This window comes from Otolemur garnettii, unplaced genomic scaffold (genome assembly GCF_000181295.1).
Source record: "Otolemur garnettii isolate 467f Iridium unplaced genomic scaffold, OtoGar3 scaffold00120, whole genome shotgun sequence".
Lineage (NCBI taxonomy): Eukaryota > Metazoa > Chordata > Mammalia > Primates > Galagidae > Otolemur > Otolemur garnettii.
Genome location: NW_003852515.1, coordinates 5,364,884 through 5,384,040, shown reverse-complemented (window position 1 = coordinate 5,384,040; position 19,157 = coordinate 5,364,884). Strand labels below are relative to the sequence as shown.

At 36.3% G+C, this 19,157-nt stretch overlaps 1 protein-coding gene across 2 annotated transcripts in view; it reads right to left on the bottom strand.

The window, feature by feature from the left end:
- Positions 1 to 219: 219 nt before the first annotated feature.
- Positions 220 to 19,157, bottom strand: part of USP12 (ubiquitin specific peptidase 12) — a 94,187-nt gene continuing 75,249 nt past the window's right edge. For both annotated transcript variants that reach the window (XM_003797625.3, XM_023517760.1), the window contains 5 exons: positions 18,239 to 18,315; positions 18,060 to 18,143; positions 6,955 to 7,152; positions 4,013 to 4,091; positions 220 to 2,936 (listed from right to left, as the gene is read on the bottom strand). In XM_003797625.3, coding sequence (XP_003797673.1) covers positions 2,835 to 2,936; positions 4,013 to 4,091; positions 6,955 to 7,152; positions 18,060 to 18,143; positions 18,239 to 18,315 — 540 coding nt within the window. In that variant the 3' untranslated portion in view covers positions 220 to 2,834. The remainder of the gene's footprint in view (positions 2,937 to 4,012; positions 4,092 to 6,954; positions 7,153 to 18,059; positions 18,144 to 18,238; positions 18,316 to 19,157) is intronic.

The following is a 19,157-nucleotide window of genomic DNA, read 5'->3' as shown; positions in this document are numbered from 1 at the left end:
ACAGCTTGAGGCTCTGTCTCAAAAAAAAAAAAAAAAAAGAGTAGTATGTTATGAAAATGAGGTCTTTCTACAGCCATCAAGGAAAGAAATAACCCTACACTGATGGTTGGAGGCCACAAGACCCATATATAGTACATTTCCTTCTTTCCCTTTTCCCAAAGCCTCCTGGTTCCTGTCTTAAATAATCTTTTAAAGGTAAAGTTTCCAAGACAGAAGCCATGTGACTTAGAACTGGGACTTAATTTAGAATATTTACTTTTAGTTACGATAATTTATAGAAATTTTTACTCCAATATACAAAATATGGGACAGTTATCCCAACAAACATATACATAGTTACATAGCAATCAGCCACCATTTACAACTTCCACCTGCCCTCTTTTTAATCACAGTCAACCAGCACACAACATCATAATGCTTTCTTTATGGATCACTTTTCTTACTTCCTATACCTGTATTTTTTTTCCCCAGCCCTGATCCTGTATGTTTTAAAAGTATATTGAGTTTCTGATAAGCTTCAAAACATTTTACTTTGATCCAGCTGCACTAAGAGTAAAAAGTAAATTTAAAACCATCACCCCCAATCCCTCTCTGACAAATCATACTTATGAAACTTGGTGTCGATGTGAACAAAGTGTGCACCTACCATGGAACTCAATATAAATGCTAAAACTTGTTTTAATGTGAAACTTAACTTGGTTTTTACTGCATGGTTTTTTAAATGCAAAAATATAAAAAACACAACGTAGTATTTCAAATTCTGTACCTTTGTGCAAATGACTTCATCTATCTTTCTTAAACATGCTGTGTGATCTAGTTGATGTTAAAACTGACTCAGCTTCACGTTACTTTTTCTCTGTACTGAAAGCTGAAAAAAATACAGCTCTAAATTCCAAGATAATTTGGTTTAAGCCTTCAAAATAAAAAAGTGTCCATCCATTTCTGCTCTGACTTTGCCACATTCTTCCTTGGGATTCTCTGTGCAGTGTTGGCAGATCAGGCAGGCTGTGTATAATTTGTAGACAACAACTCCAGCCAGGATAAGGCTTCGGAAACTGAATCTGAAAAAGCAATTTGTCAAAATAATTTTGATATTTAGTACAAAGACTAAATATCATAGTTTTCTCTAGCACATCTGTTTAAGCAGCCCAATTAGCCAAATGACCCTGTTAAAATCTGTTTATGAAATGAATAGGTGAAGTCATTTCCTGAGCTAAAAGATACAGATAAAATTGTTAATAGCAGCAGACAAAAAACATTCTTTTTTGTTTGTTTTCCATAGTCAACAGTTTTAGCAAAATAACACAATATTTTTTAAAAATTACTGCCTAAAAAAGAGCTTGATAGAGAACATCAAAGGCCTGATTACTATTATTTTGAATATAATTTCAATTATCTTCTGCAAGTTACATTCGGTCACTGTCAGACAACTTATCGGTACATAGAAAAATGTCAATTGCAATGGTTTACACACATTTTACATTACATATATTACTTCTTAAAACCCCCCCAAAGAATGAAGTCTTAAACACAAATTTTAATTTCTAAATACTCTTCCAGTAAAGGCAGAGGGAAAAGACGTCTTTTTGTATTACTGGTTTACTTCATTAAAATTTAATCTTCAAAGGGGTGTTTGGCTTGCTATCGAGGTTGCTAGGATTATAATGAACATATTATTTCTTTTCAGGGTGAAAAAATGACATTTGAAAATAACATAACTGCTATGACATGAATTTTCCAAGTACGGCCTCAACTTAAAAATTTGAATACTTAAAAATTCTAAAGATTGGTATATCACCACTGCATCAGAATTTCTTTATTATTCCAACTACTACAGGGAATTTTTGATAGTTTTTTTTATTTTACTGAAATTAAAGCTGAATACAATAACTAACTTATAAACTATAGTAAAAGAACAAGTATTTAGCCAGAGATAACAGTTCCTCCTGAAAAAGAATATTCACCTCCACTCATTGCAATTTTTCTCAAGGTATCTTACTGATTTTAGATAGAATTTAAAATTCACCTTAAAAATAGCAACAAACAAAAGGACTAATCAAACTGACAAAAACTAATAAAAATATGCTCCAATTTACTGACAGAATCATGGGCACTTCATACAATACTTAGACTCTACCAGTTTTAAGTAAAATAAATAAGGAAAACGTTATAATTACAAAGCCAGTCTTTCCCCTTGGGGAAACAAAAAGCCACTTTTGACCAATTGTTCCCTACATATACATATACTGTATATTATTATAAGCTTCTTCAGAGAAGCAAAACATATTTGTCTTCCTGACACTGGATTATCTAGCATCTGTTAGTTTTTTACATCAGGAAGGCAACTGCAAGTGTTGGGCCCAAAAGTATTTCTGGTTTACTCTTGAAAAGACCACTCAATATGCTTTTATACATACTGAACACAAGTTTACGCAGTATGTTCAACATCATCTCCCTCAATTATCAATACAAGCTAGCACAGATTCCGATTCCTTCTACTGCACCCCCAAGGAATTCAAATCATTATTGGTGCAATTAATAAAGAGAAAATGCGTGTCAGTAATTGGAAGGCTGTTTTATAAGAGGAGCTGGTATCTCTGATTTCACTTCCTTGTATGGAACTGCACAGACAGCATGATACCTGAGCGAATAAATCAACTATCATGATCAGAAGGGCTTGTCAATCCATCGTCTTTGCTTTATCATGTGCAAAGTGTGCTACTGCCCCCTGAGCTTCCTGCATTTCTCTTTTCTTGAAAAAACAGTGCTTGATCCTTTCCAAAATAACCAGAGAAGAAATGAGGCAGAAAGTATCTCTTCACCATGATTCCCCCTCAATCCCGAGACTGATAGAAAAGGATGTAACCAGACTCAGAGTTCTTTGAGATATCTGATGTCAACCCGTAGAATTCTTCAATAGCTTGTGCATCTATTTTCTGTGGGGCAAAAACGTCAACATTAGTACATAAATGACCTGTGCACAACCAGAATGGATTAAATCAAAACAACTGACAATGCTGAGCAGTGGTGAGAAAGTGGGGCAAATGGAACTCTCATGAATGGCTGGTGGGAATGTAAAATGATACAGACACTTTGGAAATATTTAGTGGTAAATAAAGCTGAACATAAAACTACACTTTGATCCAGCATTTCTACTTTTATGTATAGGCTGAACTACATAAAACCACTAATTGACAGCCGTTTTATACCTGAAAAATGCAATATCCAATGGTTTTACTTGATATACACCCAAGAAAAATGAGTGTACATACGTGTCCAGCAAAAGAAATACAGGAAATTTTGGCATTTTTATTAACAAAAGTCAATACTTGGCAAAAACTCAAATCCTTAACTTGGTATATTCATATAATAGAAAACTGCAAAATAATAAAAAAAGTACTCCTCCTCCTCCTCCAGGTAATAAGAATGAATCTCCTTAATATACTAATGAATGGAAGAAGCCAAACACACAAGAAATTATATGGTATGAGTCCATTTACATTCAAGCATAAGCAAAATTAATCATAACGATAAGAGTCCAAATGTGGATGGAGGGTAGAGGTGAGAAGAGCTGTGGGTATCAGAAGAGGGATCAAGGCAGCCCTGGGGTGATGGAGATGTATTACATCTTGATCTGGACAGTACTTACAAGGGGCTGTGTGTGTGCACAGGGGTGGGGAGATGTATACTCATTTAAAACTTAAAGCTGTTTAAGACTTGTACTTTACTATATGTATGTTATATAGCTCAATAATTATTTTTCTAAAAATAAGCCCTGTTGAAAGTTTTCCTCTACTGTATTCTAGATGTGTCAAGGTTAGCTGGTCATACAGGTACAGGTGCTAGACTCAGATGCTCGTAAGAAGTAGAAATTAGACTACTATCTGTTAAAGACCCAGGCTTTTGTCTAATATTCATCACCAGACATATATGAGTGAGAACCCACGAGAAAAACATGAAGAACAATAAACATTCACAATTTTAAAGAAAAATAAATTAAGGAATTACTTACTTCTACAATGTCGTCATCAAACAACAACCAAAAATCATGACTCTTAACTATTGCAATATAATGGCCTCGGTTGGGACCACTAAAATGAACAAACAAAAAAGTTAATTTTATACAATGTATTTTTATATTACTCCTTCATGTCCTAAATTTCATGTTCTATCAAGAAACTGAAACAGATAAAAATGCCCCTTGCTAATTCCACACAAAGGATAAAGATACACTGATTTGAATAGGCATTCAATTTTAAAGTCAAATAATTAGTACTTTAACTTGAGATATAACCAGTATTCTATTTATATAAAGCTATGCTACTGAAATTTGTTATTGTTTTTGTAATAATTTTCAAACTAGTTTCCACAAAAGAAACATCTATTTTCTAGCATTTGGAGTGGAGCAGATGAGTTAAACTACAAAATTATGCATACAGAATGATTTATTTTCAGGGTACAGGGTCTTGCTCTGGCAGCCAGACTAGAGTGCCATGGTGTCATCATAGCTCACAGCAACCACCAATTCCTAAGTTCAAGCAATGGCCTACCTGAGGAGCTGGGACTACAGGTGAACATCATCACACCCTGCCAACTTTTCTTTTTTTTTGTAGAGACAGGGTCTCACTTTTGCTCAGGCTGATCTCAAACTTCTGGCCTCAAGGAATCCTCCTGTTTCAGCCTCCCAAAGTGTTAGGATTACAGGCATGAACCACCCCCACCTGGCCCCACACAAATTATCCCTAAGTTTCCTTCCCTTGACAGTAGTTTTTTTCCTTGAAGAAAGAGCCAACATCATGCTTGAAATAGTCAAAGATACCCAATCCATGCTTCTGAAATCAATCCTGAACTTCATAACCATTTTTAAATGTAAATGACCTTTGCCCAACTGTAAGTTACTGTTAGTGCTATCTTCAAGTACCTCATTCTTAACATCATTATAACTATTATCATGACTGCATCTCATTTTAAGTAAATCTGGAAGACAAAAATCTAGATATGCATAAAGATAAAGGCAGCATTCCTTTTTTTTGGAGTGAGTGTCTCACTAGGTCGCCCTGGTAGAGTGCTGTGCTGTCATAGCTCACAGCAACCTCAAACTCTTGGGCTCAAGCGATTCTCCCAAGTAGCTGGGACTACAGGCACCTGCCACAATGCCCAGCTATTTTTTGGTTGCAATTGTCATTGTTGTTTAGTAGACCTGGGCCGGCTCAAACCCGCCAGGTTCGGTGTATGTGGCCAGCACCCTACTCACTGAGCTATGGGCACGGAGCCAAGGCAGCATTCTTTTAAAAGAAATTCGTTGCCTTATAAAAGGACATGGCAAAGAGTATAAACTCTCACAGTTTATGTAAGTATGATTCATTATAGAGGCTTATATGTAATTTCTTAAACTATAACTGTAATTGATACAGAGTCTGAAATTTTTTTCAACACAAATTTTTCTTTATGGTAAACCATTTTAAAAGTAGCAACCAAGGGTCAGAATAAGCTACTTTCTACCCTGGCTCATGTTTCTCACAGCTTTTGATCCAGTAGGTGAGATAAATTATCTCAGGTGACAGAATGACACAAACAAGTGTACTTTTCTTACTATAAAAAATGACACTTAAACCTTTTTTTTTTTTTTGAGACAGCGTCTGGCAACCTCAAACTCCTGGGATCCTCCTGGGCAGCCTCCCGAGTAGCTAGGACTACAGGTGTCACCACAATGCCTGGCTGGTTTTTCTATTTTTGGTAGAAAAGGAGTCTTACTCTTGCTCAGACTGGTCTTGAACCCCTGAGCTCAAGTGATCCCCCTGCCTTGGCCTCCCAAAGTGCCAGGATTACAGGCATAAGCCACTACTGTCCTCAAAGCTTTTTTAAAATAAAATAATTTAATGCTTTATAAATAAAGTCTATTTTCTACATATCTGTAGGATTCATCTAAAGGGTGTTATGTTTTATGGAAAGAGGTTAAGAAATAAGAAAAAAGTTTTAAGAGGTGAAATAAAAATCACAAAAAGGTTGGAAGGAAATAGATGGGTTGAAGACTGGAAAAAGATAGCTTTTTCCTTTAGTTAAGAGCTAATTTGAAGAACAGTAGGCAAAAGTTAATTTCATAAACTAATGATATGAGAGATGAAAGGCCAGGGCTAATAAGCGCACACCCAAGGGAGCTGCTCATTAGGGATCTGCATTCTGAACATCAAACACACTTGCCTGAGTGTACACAGATGCCTAATGTGAGCAAAATATTGGGCTGGTTGCTGTGGAGATGAGAAAAACACTAACAACTTCCTACCCTGAAGACAACTATTCCAAAAGCACAGTCCAAGGTAGGAAATTATGTGAATACAGAGGAAAAGCACTGCCTGGAGACTGAGGATGGACAGAAGAGCACTGGGAAGACTTCCAGAGGGAAGGGGACAGGGAGGCATGAGGCAGTGAGTGCCACAGGAAGAAGAATAAAAACCTGGGGTGGGGGCAGTACCCCAAAGAACTCTTGTGATGAACTCAATCAAGAATGAATTCCCACTGAAAGCCAGAGTTGTAAGGAAAGTCAATAAGCATCTCTCTGTGATCTTCTCCAGCCATTCAGACAGATGGGACCCAGTCAGCTGGCAAGAGTACTGAGAACACGTTCTAAATAACCATGGTTTTTAAGTTGGGAGGACAAGAAAAGGAAAGGGTTAAAAAGGTCAAAGGGAAAGTAAGGTTAATTTAAAAGGAGACAGAGGGGGGAAGGGGCCCTGATTGTGATCTGAGTCAGAAATCTCAAAGATCTCTGAGTAGAATTCCACAAGATCTAGCATAATTTTAGTAGTGTAAGACTCACTAAATCCAAAAAGGTTCAAGAATGGTATAACTGAGGTGTCAGAAGGTAATGCTATTGTTATATTTTTGTTATTAAACGGTAGCTGCAGCTAAACGATTTACATTTCCCTTTGAACACTAATAATGTAATGCAATTACCTTCCACAGTGAACCACAACAGCAACAAGGTCGTACATTCTGTCTGGATTGGTTGCGTCTCCTGAAGTGTTAAATAGACGAAGTTCTAAAGGAAAAACTACCCGGTAAGAAAGTTTTGTATATCGATGAAGCTGATCCATATATTTAAATCTCTTCAGGTGTAGAGCTAGAATCATGGGCAGTTTTTTAACTTTCATCCTATCAAAAAAATAAAGATGAAAACAAAATTTCACAAATGATGTCCACCACATTCTTGAGTTATTAAATGTTATGATATCCAATTAACAGCTAATGGGCAGCTTTAACACCCCAGCACTGACCAGTTTTGCATATTTCTTCCAATTATTTTTGTATTGGCAAATTAACATTGTGAACATCTTCCCCACCCACCATGTCCACACCACATAACTTGACGCAGCATTCAGCACGGCTCCAAAACAGAAGTAGCAGAATCAATCCTTGGTTAAGAAATTACGATAAGGCTAAATGTATCTGATGTCCAACAGTGGTGGAGGAAAAACAGGTTTCTTAAAGTTGCCAATTCCTTTGGACTTGAGTGTAGACTGAAAGCTATTTGTTCTATCAATTTATATAATGCAAGAACAGACTGAAAAGAGGAGACCAATATGAGAAAAGCACTAAACACTATTCAACTAAGGGTGGTTGCCAGACATAAAGAATTCCATATTAATAATATATCCTGGGAAAGGAATAAAATAACCTGGAAACTCAGGAGTTAAGTTTTTGGTTTTGAAATACAGGCAGTTATGCCCTTCAATACTATTTCTGCCTGAGATTGCCTTTGTACTCCTACTCATATTCTTCATGTGTTATCTGATCAAACATTTTATCATCTGTTATATGAATTTTTTCTCTTTTTCTCCATTTGGACTCACTCCCACCCCTTGTTTTATTTTTACAAACATATTTTTGCCACGTTCAATATCCATTCTCTTTCCTCTTCTTAACCCTGACTGACTGCCACCTAGTACATTGATACTTGTTTGATTGATACAAAGAAAATTATTCTTTTATATCTACACTCCATTGGAGATTTTCAAAGGCTACTTTATTGTTTTACAAGGATTTTGTTTTACCTATTTTCCATGGATTTAATAAAAGATCTGATGCTTAATAGTTGAATTATTGTATGTATAATTTTATACCTTGCCTTTTTCACTTGTATTTTCACATGTTATTTTCTCATGCCAGGTAGAACTTTTCATCAGCATCATTTTAAGTTGTATTATACTTTGTTACGTTTGCATTGTTATGTTATGTTTATTATTTCAACATTTCCTGTTGGTGAATAGCTAAGATTTTTCAAACTATAGAAATGATCCTGAAAGTATAGTCCGTGTAAAATAACTCTACAAGTAGATTTTTCTCATAAGTGATGTATTCCAGATGACATATTTAATTTATATTTCTAGAAATAGGTTTACTGAAACAAAGCATTTCCATCACTAAATCCAGGTCAGATCCTCCAGAATGGACTGTGGCCACGACAGTGTGATACTGATTCACCTGGGCACTGCACAGGTATTCCTCAACACCTACTAAGGACAAAAGTGGTGCCAGAAGTAGGCTCAGGTACATACAGAAAGTAAAGGGAATTGAGAAGGTGAGGGAGTGAAAGAGAGGAGAAAGAGAGGTAAGAAGGATGTGAAATTAAGAAGCTCAACGTCCAGTCCATTGTCACTAATCACTGGATCCCACAGACAAAGCAGTGACAGAAATATAGGCATACTTTAGAGATAACTGCAGGGCCAGTTCCAGACCATAGCAATAAAAGGAAAATCACAATAAAGCAAATATTGCAGCAATAAAGCAAGGTATACAAATGTTTTGGTTCTCCAGTGCATATAAAAGTTATGTTTACACTGTACCATAGGCTATTAAGTGTGTAACGGAACTATGTCTAAAAAACATGTATATGCCTTGATTTAAAAATAATTTATGGCTAAAAAATTCTGATCATCATCTAATCCTTCAGTGAGTCATAATCTTTTAGCTGGTAGAAGATCTTGCCTCAGTGCTGATGGCTGCTGACTGATCAGGGTGGTGGTTGCTGAAGGTTGGAGCAGCTGTGGCAGTTTCTTAAAAGAGACAACAGTGAAGCTTGCTACATCCACCGGCTCTTCCTTTCACGAAAGATTTCTCTGTAGCACACAATGCTGTTTGATGGCACTTTACCCAAAGAACAACTTTCAACACTGGAGGTAATCATCTCAAATCCTGCAGGTGCTTTATCAACTAAGATCATGTAACATTCTAAATCTTTTGCTGTCATTTCAACAATGGTCACAGAATCTTGGCCAATACATTCCACCTCAAGAAATCACTTTGCTATCCATAAGAAGCAACTCCTCATCTGTTCAAATTGTATAAGATTTTAACAATTCAGTCATGTCTTCAAGCTCCACTTTTAATTCTAGTTCTCTTGCCATTTTTACCTCCATTGACGTCTTGAACCCCTCAAAGTCATTCATGAGGACTGCAATTAACTTCCTGCAAACTTCTGCTATTCTGACCTCCTCCCATAAATCACAATTGCTCTTAATTGCATCTAGAATGATAAATCCTTTCCAGAAGGTTTTCAACTTACTTTGCCCACAATCACTAACTATGGCAGTTATAGCCTTAAAATGTATTTCTTAATAAGATCTGAAAGTTAAAATTACTCCTGCCTATTACTCCTTGTCCATAGCTGCAAAATGGATGCTGTGTTAGCACACAGGAAAATGATAACAATCTCCCTGCCTCCAGCAAAGCTCCTGTGTGACCAGGTGGTGAATTTCCTATAAACAGTAATATTTTCAAAGGATTCTTTTTCTGATAGGCAGGTTTCAATAATGGGCTTAAAATATTCAGTAAATCATACTACAAACAGATGTGCTGTCATCCAGGCTCTGCGGTTCCATTTCAAAAGCACAGGCAGAGTAGATTCAGCACAGGGGCTCTAGGATTTTCAGAATGGTAAATTAGCACTGCCTTCAGCTTAAAGACACCAGCTGCATTATACCCTAACAAGATGGCCAGTCTGTTCTTGAAGCCTTGAAATCAGGCACTGGTCTTCTCTCCAGCTATGGAGGTCCTAGATGGCATCTTCCTCCCCTAGAAGGCTGTTTCATCTACACCAATATCTGTTGCTTAGTGCAGCCACCTTCCTCAATGATTTTAGCTAGAACTTCTGGATAACTTCCTGCAGCTTCTCCATCAGTACGTGCTGCTTCACCATGGACTTGTATATTATGGAGGCACCTTCTGTAAGCCTCAGGAACCTGCCTCTGTTAGCTTTGAACTTCTGCAGCTTCCTCATCTCCTTCTACCTTCACAGAATTGAAGAGGGTTAGGGCCTTACTCTGGATTAGGCTTTGGCTTAAGGAAATGCTATGGCTGGTTTGACCTGCTTATCCAGAACACTAGTATTTTCTCCTTATTGGCAGTAGGGCTGTTTCACTTCCTTATCATTTGTGTATTCACTGGAATTGCATTTTTAGTTTATTTCAAGAACTTTTCCTTTGCATTCACAACTTGGCTAACTGGTACAAGAGGCCTAGCTTATGGCCTCTCTCAGCTTTCAACATGCCTTCCTCATTAAGTTAACCACTTCTAGCTTTAAATTTAAAGTGAGAGGTGTGTGATTCTTCTGGTCATTTGAACACTTAGAGGTCTCTGCAGGCTGATTATTTGGCCTAATTTCAATACTGTTGTGCATAAGGACTAGGAAGGCATAGGGAGAGGGAGAGAGACAGAGATGGAAATGGTAGGTTGGAGCAGTAAGAACACACAAATTTATCAACTAAATTTGCCATCTTATATGGGTACAGTGTGTGGCACCCCAAAACAATTACAATAATAACATCAAAAATTACTGGTCATTATAACACATAAAATAATGAGTAAGTCTGAGACATCACAAGAATCACCCAAACGTGACAGACACGAAGTCAGCACAGGCTGCTGGGAAACGGCACTGACACACTTGCTCGTAGGGCTGTCACCAACCTTCAATTTAAAAAAATGCAACATCTGCGAGGCCCAATACAGTGAAGTGAGATAAAACAATGTATGAATGTACCACTCTGCAAAACCTCAGCTCCGCCCCAATACCCAGAGGACAGAAAAATAACGCCAGAAACAAAGTCGTCAATCCTGCCTCGTGACAATTCCCCAAGGATATCATTCTGCTCTTACCCACACACTATATCTTCCTACGGGATAAACATAGATAACTGTTACAGTCACATTTCCCAAACTGGCATCTTGTCTGAACCATGCCTTCTATAGTTCAACAGGCATGGGACATAAAGGTGTCTATGTACAAACAAATCTGGGAAAGATCAGATTTTTAAGGAGTTCATTTCTTCCATTCTGAGTCTTCTTAGTGTCTACAATATAAAGCATGAATATCTAAGAGAAAATACCATTACACAGCAAATTTATTTGCCCATGGAATATTTATTTTGTGGCACAATATTAACATTTCCAGCAATCATTCCTTAGTTTCCTAGATTGAATCTTTTATGAAGCAGTTTTTTTTATATTAATGCAAATGTGAATATAAGTCAAACTTTAACTGCATATTTTTACTATGGTTAAAAATTTTTTATAATAACCATGTAAGTGTACAATATGGTACTGTTAACTGGTATATGCTGTTGTACAACACATCTCTACAATTTTTTCCTCTTCCCAAACTGAAACTCTGTACTCATTGAACAACTATCCCCCTTAACCTAGCCCTCCCACTAACCCCTGCAACCATTCTGTTCCTAAAAGCGTGACTATTTTAGATAGCACCTACATACAAGTGGAATCATGCAGTTGTCCTTTCTGACTGGCTTACTTCACTTCACACAATTTCCTCAAAGTTCATACATGCTCTGCATATGACAGAATTTACTTTTTAAAAGCTGAATAACATTCCACAGAATGTACATACTACATTTTCTTTATCCATTCATCTGTCAACAGACACTTAGGGTGCTTCCACTTTTTGGCTATTGTGAATAATGCTGCAATGAACATAACTGTGCAAATATCTTTTCAAGATCCTATGTTCAATTCTTTTGGCTACATACCCCAAAGTAAGAACACTGGATCATATGATAATTCCATTTTAATTTTCTGAGTAAGCTTAATACAGTTTTCCACAGCAGCTGCACCATTTTACATTCCTGCCAGTGGTGCACAAGGGTTTAAATTTTTCCATGTCCTTGCCAACACTTGTTATTTTGCTTTTCTGATGGTGGCTGTCCTAACAGATACAAAGTGATGCCTCATATGGTTTTGATTTGCATTTCTCTAATGATTAGTGCTGCTAAGCATTTCTTTATATGCATATTGGCCAGGTGTCTATCTTCTATGGAGAATGTCTATTCAAGTCTTCTGACTATTTTTAAATTGGATTATCATTTTGTTTTTATTGAGGTGCAGCAGTTCTTTCATTTCTGGATATTAACCCCTTACCATGTAATAGTTTCCCAGTACTTTCTGCTGCTCCACAGGTTGCCTTTCACTGCTGTTTCTTTTGCTTTGCAAAAGTTACGTCTGACTTTTGGTTTTGTTATCTATGGTTTTGTATTCATATCAAATAAATCACTGCCTAATCCTCTATGTTTTCTTATAAGGGTTTATAGTTTCAGGTGTTACTTTAGGTCGTTAGTCCTTTTTCAGTTAATTTTTGTAGATGATATTAGGTAAGGATCAAACTTCTACTCTTTTACACATGACTATTCAGTTTGTTGCAGAGATTATACTTTCCCCATTATGTATCCTTGGCACCACTGACTATAGACTTCACCACTGAAGACCCACTGACTATATACACATGGGTTTATTTCTGGGCTCTCTATTTTCTTCCCCTGGCCTATACATCTTTAGACTAGTACTACACTGTTTTAACAACTGTAGCTTTGTAATATATTTTGAAATCAAGAAGTGTGATGCATCTAGCTTTATTGTTCTCTCTGGAAATTACCTTGTCCATTTGAAGTCTTTTGTGGTTCCATATGAATTTTATAATTTTTCTTTTATTTCTGGAAAAAATGCCATTGAGATTTTGATAGGAATTGCATTGAATTTGTAGACTGCTTTAGGAAGTATACACATTTTAACAACATTAATAAGTGTCTTGTAATAAATGAACACAGGATGTCTTTCCATTTATTGGTATCTTCTTTAATTTCTGCCAGCAGTGTGCATTAATTTCCACTGTATAAGTCTTTTACCTTATTGGTTAAATTTATTTTTAAATATTTTATCATTTTTGATACTATAAACAGGATGTTTCCTTAATTTCCTTTTAGGATCAGTTCATTCTTAGTGTATAGAAATGCAACTGGGTTTCGTATGATTTTGTATCCTGCAACTTTGCTGAATATGTTTATTAGTTCTAACAGTTTTTATGTGGAATCTATAGAGTTTTCTAAATATAAGATGATGCCATCTGTGAAAGGAGATAATTTTACTTGTTTCTTTTCAATTTGGATAGATGTCTTTTGTTTCATTTTCTTGCCTAATTACTCTAGCTAAGACTTTCAGTATTATGTTGAATAGAGTGGCAGGAGTTAGCATCCTTAATTTGTTCCTCGTCTTAGAGGAAAAGCTTTCAGTTTTTCACCAGTATGTGTAACATTTGCTGTGAGCTTTTCATAAATTGCCTTTATTATGTTGAGGCAATTTCATTGTCTTCCTATTTTGCTGAGTGTTTCCATCATAAAACAGTGTTGCATAAAATGGTTTCCAACATAAAACAGTTTTTGACTGAGGCCGAGTTTGAACCCACTACCTCCAGTATATGGGGCCAGCGCCCTTCTCCTTTGAACCACAGATGCCACCCTGTCAAATGTTTTTTTCGCATCCATTGAGATGATCATTTGGGTTTTGTGCTTCATCCAGATTAAAACCTTTTTAAGGCAAGTTCCTTTTTTTTTTTTTTTGAGACAGAGCTTCACTATGTTGCCCTCAGTAGAGTGCCATGGCTTCACATCACAGCTCACAGCAACCTCAATCTCCTGGGCTTAAGTGATTCTCTTGCCTCAGCCTCCCAAGTAGCTGGGACTGCAGGCACTTGCCACGATGCCCGGCTATTATTTTCATTGTAGTTGTCATTGCTGTTTAGCAGGACCAGGCTGCATTCAAACCTGCCAGTTCCGGTGTATGTGGCTGGTGCCCTAGCAGCTGAGCTACAGGTGCCAAGTCTCAAATTGATTTTTATCTTCTTAGGAAATACTATAGTCTGTATATTCAACATAAGCTTATCTTGTTATTCTGAGATGAGAAATTAAAGACTTTTAAAGCTGGTAGGAACCTTAGACATGAAGTGGACTAATCTAATCAAGGGCCAAAGAGTGTAAATGAGTTAGTCAGTATCATACAGTAAGTTATCAGAAGGGTTGCCATTAGCCCCTAATGAGAAATAATTACTGCATAATTGTCTTTTCAAGAACTTATGCATAATTTACCCTACAAAAACACTCTAAAAAATGTCCAAAAATATGTGAATATGGTGTGTGTGCATATATATACAAAAGTATTCAACATTGTTTACAATAATGAAAGAAAAAAGCTAAATCAGTTCAGAGAATTAGTAGATACTACATAAATGGTATGTCCATACAAAAAATTACTATGCAGCACACCTCCTCAGAATGATATAAAAGTATAATTTCATTGACACAGCTATGATTCATTAGGTAAAAAATATTGCAAAACTACATATAAAGTTTGATACCATTTTAGAGATTAAACGTATACATACATATACATGCATTTTGTTTATTTATTTATTTATTTTTGAGACAGAGCCTCAAGCTGTCGCCCTGGGTAGAGTGCTGTGGCATCACAGCTTACAGCAACCTCCAACTCCTGGGCTTAAGCGATTCTCCTGCCTCAGTCTCCCAGGTAGCTGAGATTACAGGTGCCCGTCACAACGCCTGGCTATTTTTTGGTTGTAGTTGTCATTGTTGTTTGGCAAGCCCAGGCTGGATTCGAAACTACCAGCTCTGGTGTATGTGGCTGGCGCCTTAGCTGCTTGAGCTATAGGCGCCAAGCCTATACATGCATTTTAAAAAAATCTAGGAGCTGATATATATAAATGTTAGCCATGATGTGATTCTTAATTGGTTTATACTCATCTATATTTTATAACTTCTTTATAAAATATATTTTTCGTGTAATTTTCTAATATGTTAAAGTCTTGTGGATGTCTTCAAATTAAACAGAGAGACTTTTAGACAAGTCTTAATTTCTCAGGTATGATGCTTATATAACCATCATTCTATGTGAAGGGCAGCTTATGCTCACAGATGGGCCTTATTCCATGTAGTCTGTAAAGCTTGCAGGTTGTACTACTCTTAGCTACATTTGGTCCTTGACGCTATCTTCCTTAATCAAGCTTTAGGCAGCCCCCATGCCTCCCATCAAAGTTATCTAAGTTGCTCCTCATCATCTGCCCTAACGGATGGGAACAGTAAGTAATCTGCTTTGATTACCTGGTCCATTACCAAAATCGCATCCCTTCCTAGTACCTATGTCTGTGTCCAAACCAAAGACAAAAATATAGTCATTTAAAAATCTAAGCTCTTCCTCGTCCCTAATGAACAATTCAGCTTAACCAATAGAAGTGGCCAAAAGAGATAGACATCTATGCAGGCAGGGAATGGGGAGCTTGAGCACAATGAAGTGTCTGCATGAGACAACACATGTGTGGCGTGCCCACAAGCATGGGATGGGCAGGCAGAAAGAGTGAGATGGGTTTTCTACAGGTATACTGACCAAGTAGATATAGTAAGAGTAATAGGAGCCAATTTTACTGAGAAATTAATTACAAACATTATGATAGTGGCTGTAATTGGAGATATCACTATGAATTCATGGTTTTTAATATAGATAGATCAATAAGTGGACAAGAAAATAAATACAGATGTAAATGTCTATTTATATACAGAGGGTGACAAAAAAAGGGTATGCATATTTTAAGAAAAAGATATTAAATTTGTAATATTCAAGTCACACTTGACTTCTGCAATTGTAAGAGGTGTTCAACATTACTTGTATTCATCTTCCATTAATGGAATATACTGAGTATTACAATTTTAACACAGTTTTATTCTTTCTTAAAATTTGCATACATTTCTGGGGTACCATGTGTATATTCAAATAGCCTCTAGTTCTTTTCATTAAGGGGGCTCAGGAATACTAACACCCTAATTGCAATGAGCACTATACAAGGTCCTGGTTTTTAAACATCATTCTCCCCTAGGGGAACCAGGGCTCCTTGGAGGAATGGATGGTTCCAGGGAAGAGACAAGGAAAGTACAAAATGCATCTGGAACATTCTGTGCCAGAAGTAAAGAAGTACTCAACAATGATAAGGCACATCAAAAAACACAGAAGCCAGCCCAAAGCGGCTCCCACTGGCCAAACTGGGGATAATTTGAGCATGAAAATACATTATAATAGTCTTATATTTTAACTCACTGAATAAAACTGGAACCCTTGAGTCTCCCCTGAGATTTAAAAAATGAATAAATTCAAAAGTTTATTAAGAATGGTATATTTACAATTTCAAAATACCTCCATACAAAATACTTACAAATTACAATGGGAAAAAGTGTAGCTAAAGAGGGAAGATCTCTGGGAAACATCCGGGGAACAGTTCATCAAGTGCTCAATAATAACAAGTAATGGGATATACGGAGAAGTTCATACGGCCTCAGACTATTCCTCAGAAAGGCCTGCTTGCAAGGAAGGTCCTAAGTTAGCAAAAGGAAACTTGGAGTTAGGGACCGTTCCCACTATTCCCTAACCGATAGGGGCGTCTCACTGTACCTAAATTATTTAAACAAAATGGTTTATGCTGAACACCTGCTTTCCTTCTGAGTCTGGAATTTTGGTGCATGCTAGACAGAGAGTACCTACATGACCATCCCCCTGTAAAAATTCAGGATACTGAGACTGTAATGAGCTTCTTGTGTTTTCACAATTTGATGCTGCAAGATTTAAGTCTTGTGTGACTTCACTGGGACAGTGACACTTGGACGTTTGCTTTGCTTTCCCCTTTGCTGTATTTTGCATCCTTCCCCTATCATAAATCTTAGCTATAAGCACAACTATATGCTAAGAATTGTGATCCGTTTTAGGAAATCACCAAACCCGTGAATGGTTTTGGCAATGCTCCAACACACATGAGACAAATCAAATCACAAGCTACATAATAGGATGCAAGGAGGAAAATGTAGCATCACATCTGTGAGATTCCTGTCCAATTATAACCTGAATCTAAACATGAGAAAGTATGAAACGAAGCCAACTGAGGGACAGTCTACCAAACAACTAACTTAGATTTTCAAAAGACTTAAGATCATTAAAATCAAGAAAAGAAAAAAAACTATTTCAAATTGAAGACTATGGAAACTGAACACTAAATGCAATGTCTGATTCTGGACTGGATTCTTCTATAAAGGACATTATTGACACATCTGGTGATATCATAGTAACAGTGGGAGATAACAGTAGGATGTCAATGTTACCTTCCTAATTTGGATGGCTGTGGGTATACAGCAAAACTTCCCTGACGACAGGAAAGTACCAGGGGCCATGGGGATCATGTGACTAACTTACTTTCACATGGTTTAAGGCCAAAAAGCATCTGTGCTATTAAAAAGTAATGACAACCATGACGATGCCATTCCTTGACACCAAAGCAATCTTATGTAACACACTGAGAGAGCGTATAACACCCTATGTAGGAAGAATAGAAACTGGGAGAGGTGAGGGAAGCACTTTTCCCCTCATCTCTCTTAACCAAGAACAGACACATAATCAGGAAAGCTTCAAAGCCCAGTATCTTAACTACAATGATTTATGATTATTAAGTAATCACTAAACATAGAAAATCACTTGATTTACAAAGCTTTTGTAATAAAAATATGGAGCATCATTTATCTAGTAATACTTAATGAGTCTTAAATGATAGTGATAAAATCAAAAATGTTCACTCAATGTAAATTTTCACAGATCACTTCTCTAAGCCCACCTACAACATCCACTACCCCCCCCCAAATCATTTAAAAATTCACAAAGCACTAAATTACCGTTTGTGTGCTTCCTGTTTGCTGCGACACTCTTCACAGTAATATTTGTATTCACTGCATAGAGTCTCTGTGTTGCTAAAACCCCTGTGTAAAGTTCAAAATAAAATTATGTATCCATTCAAAAATATTCTAAACCGAAGATAATTATTAAATTCTAAAATAAATAATTCTACATATACCTTAAACAGTGAGTAATTGATGTGTTCTGTTCCACGTCAACAGAAAGGTCTAAAAAATCTTCATCTTTGCTGCTTATCTGTAAAAATAATTCATTTTCTTTGATTTTTATTCCAAATATTAGTAAACCATGGTTCCCAGTTAACAGAATTAAATGCATTCTATTATTAGAAGTAGTGAACAATTCTTCTCCCTCAAGTTCAAATGACAACTTGACTTGGATTATCCAAAAGGACACTGAATAACCCCTCTCATAGGTAGTACACATTTGACTAGCATGATTTACTAGCAAAGGCTAGTATAATGTGAAATTTCATTATTTTTCAAACTTTTACTATTATTTTAAAGGATGAAACAAACTATACTATACACACTGACGTATACTGATTCTTGAAAAACACAGGCCAAGACTGAGTAACAATGTTTGACAAAGGACATAATACCTGCATTATTTTACCATTTAAAAAAATAATTTAGCCCAAGATGCCAAATTATATAATCTTCATTTATGACATAATTTTATTGCTCACAAAAATCTAGCATAAAGTTATATTTGATTTCCAGGTAAGTCATCTTATAAAAAATAAAATTACTACTTGTTCATTTTAACTGGAATAGGACAGAACTTTAGACATATGTTTTCCTAGTTATTTCCATCGGTAAGTCTCTCCCTGGGGTGTGTGTGTAACATCTGACTCAGGCTGTAATCCACACTGACTATACACTCAGTGGAGCAAATGCTTTTCTGTTTCAACATCATATCGATGTCATAAGATCAGTATCACTAAATTGTGATAGATGATGTGGTTATACATAACATATATTTATACAAATATAGTAAACCAGAGTACTACACATAATGTATTTCATTTTATTTTATTATTATTTTTTTAACTTTTCTTTTTTTTTTTTTTTGAGACA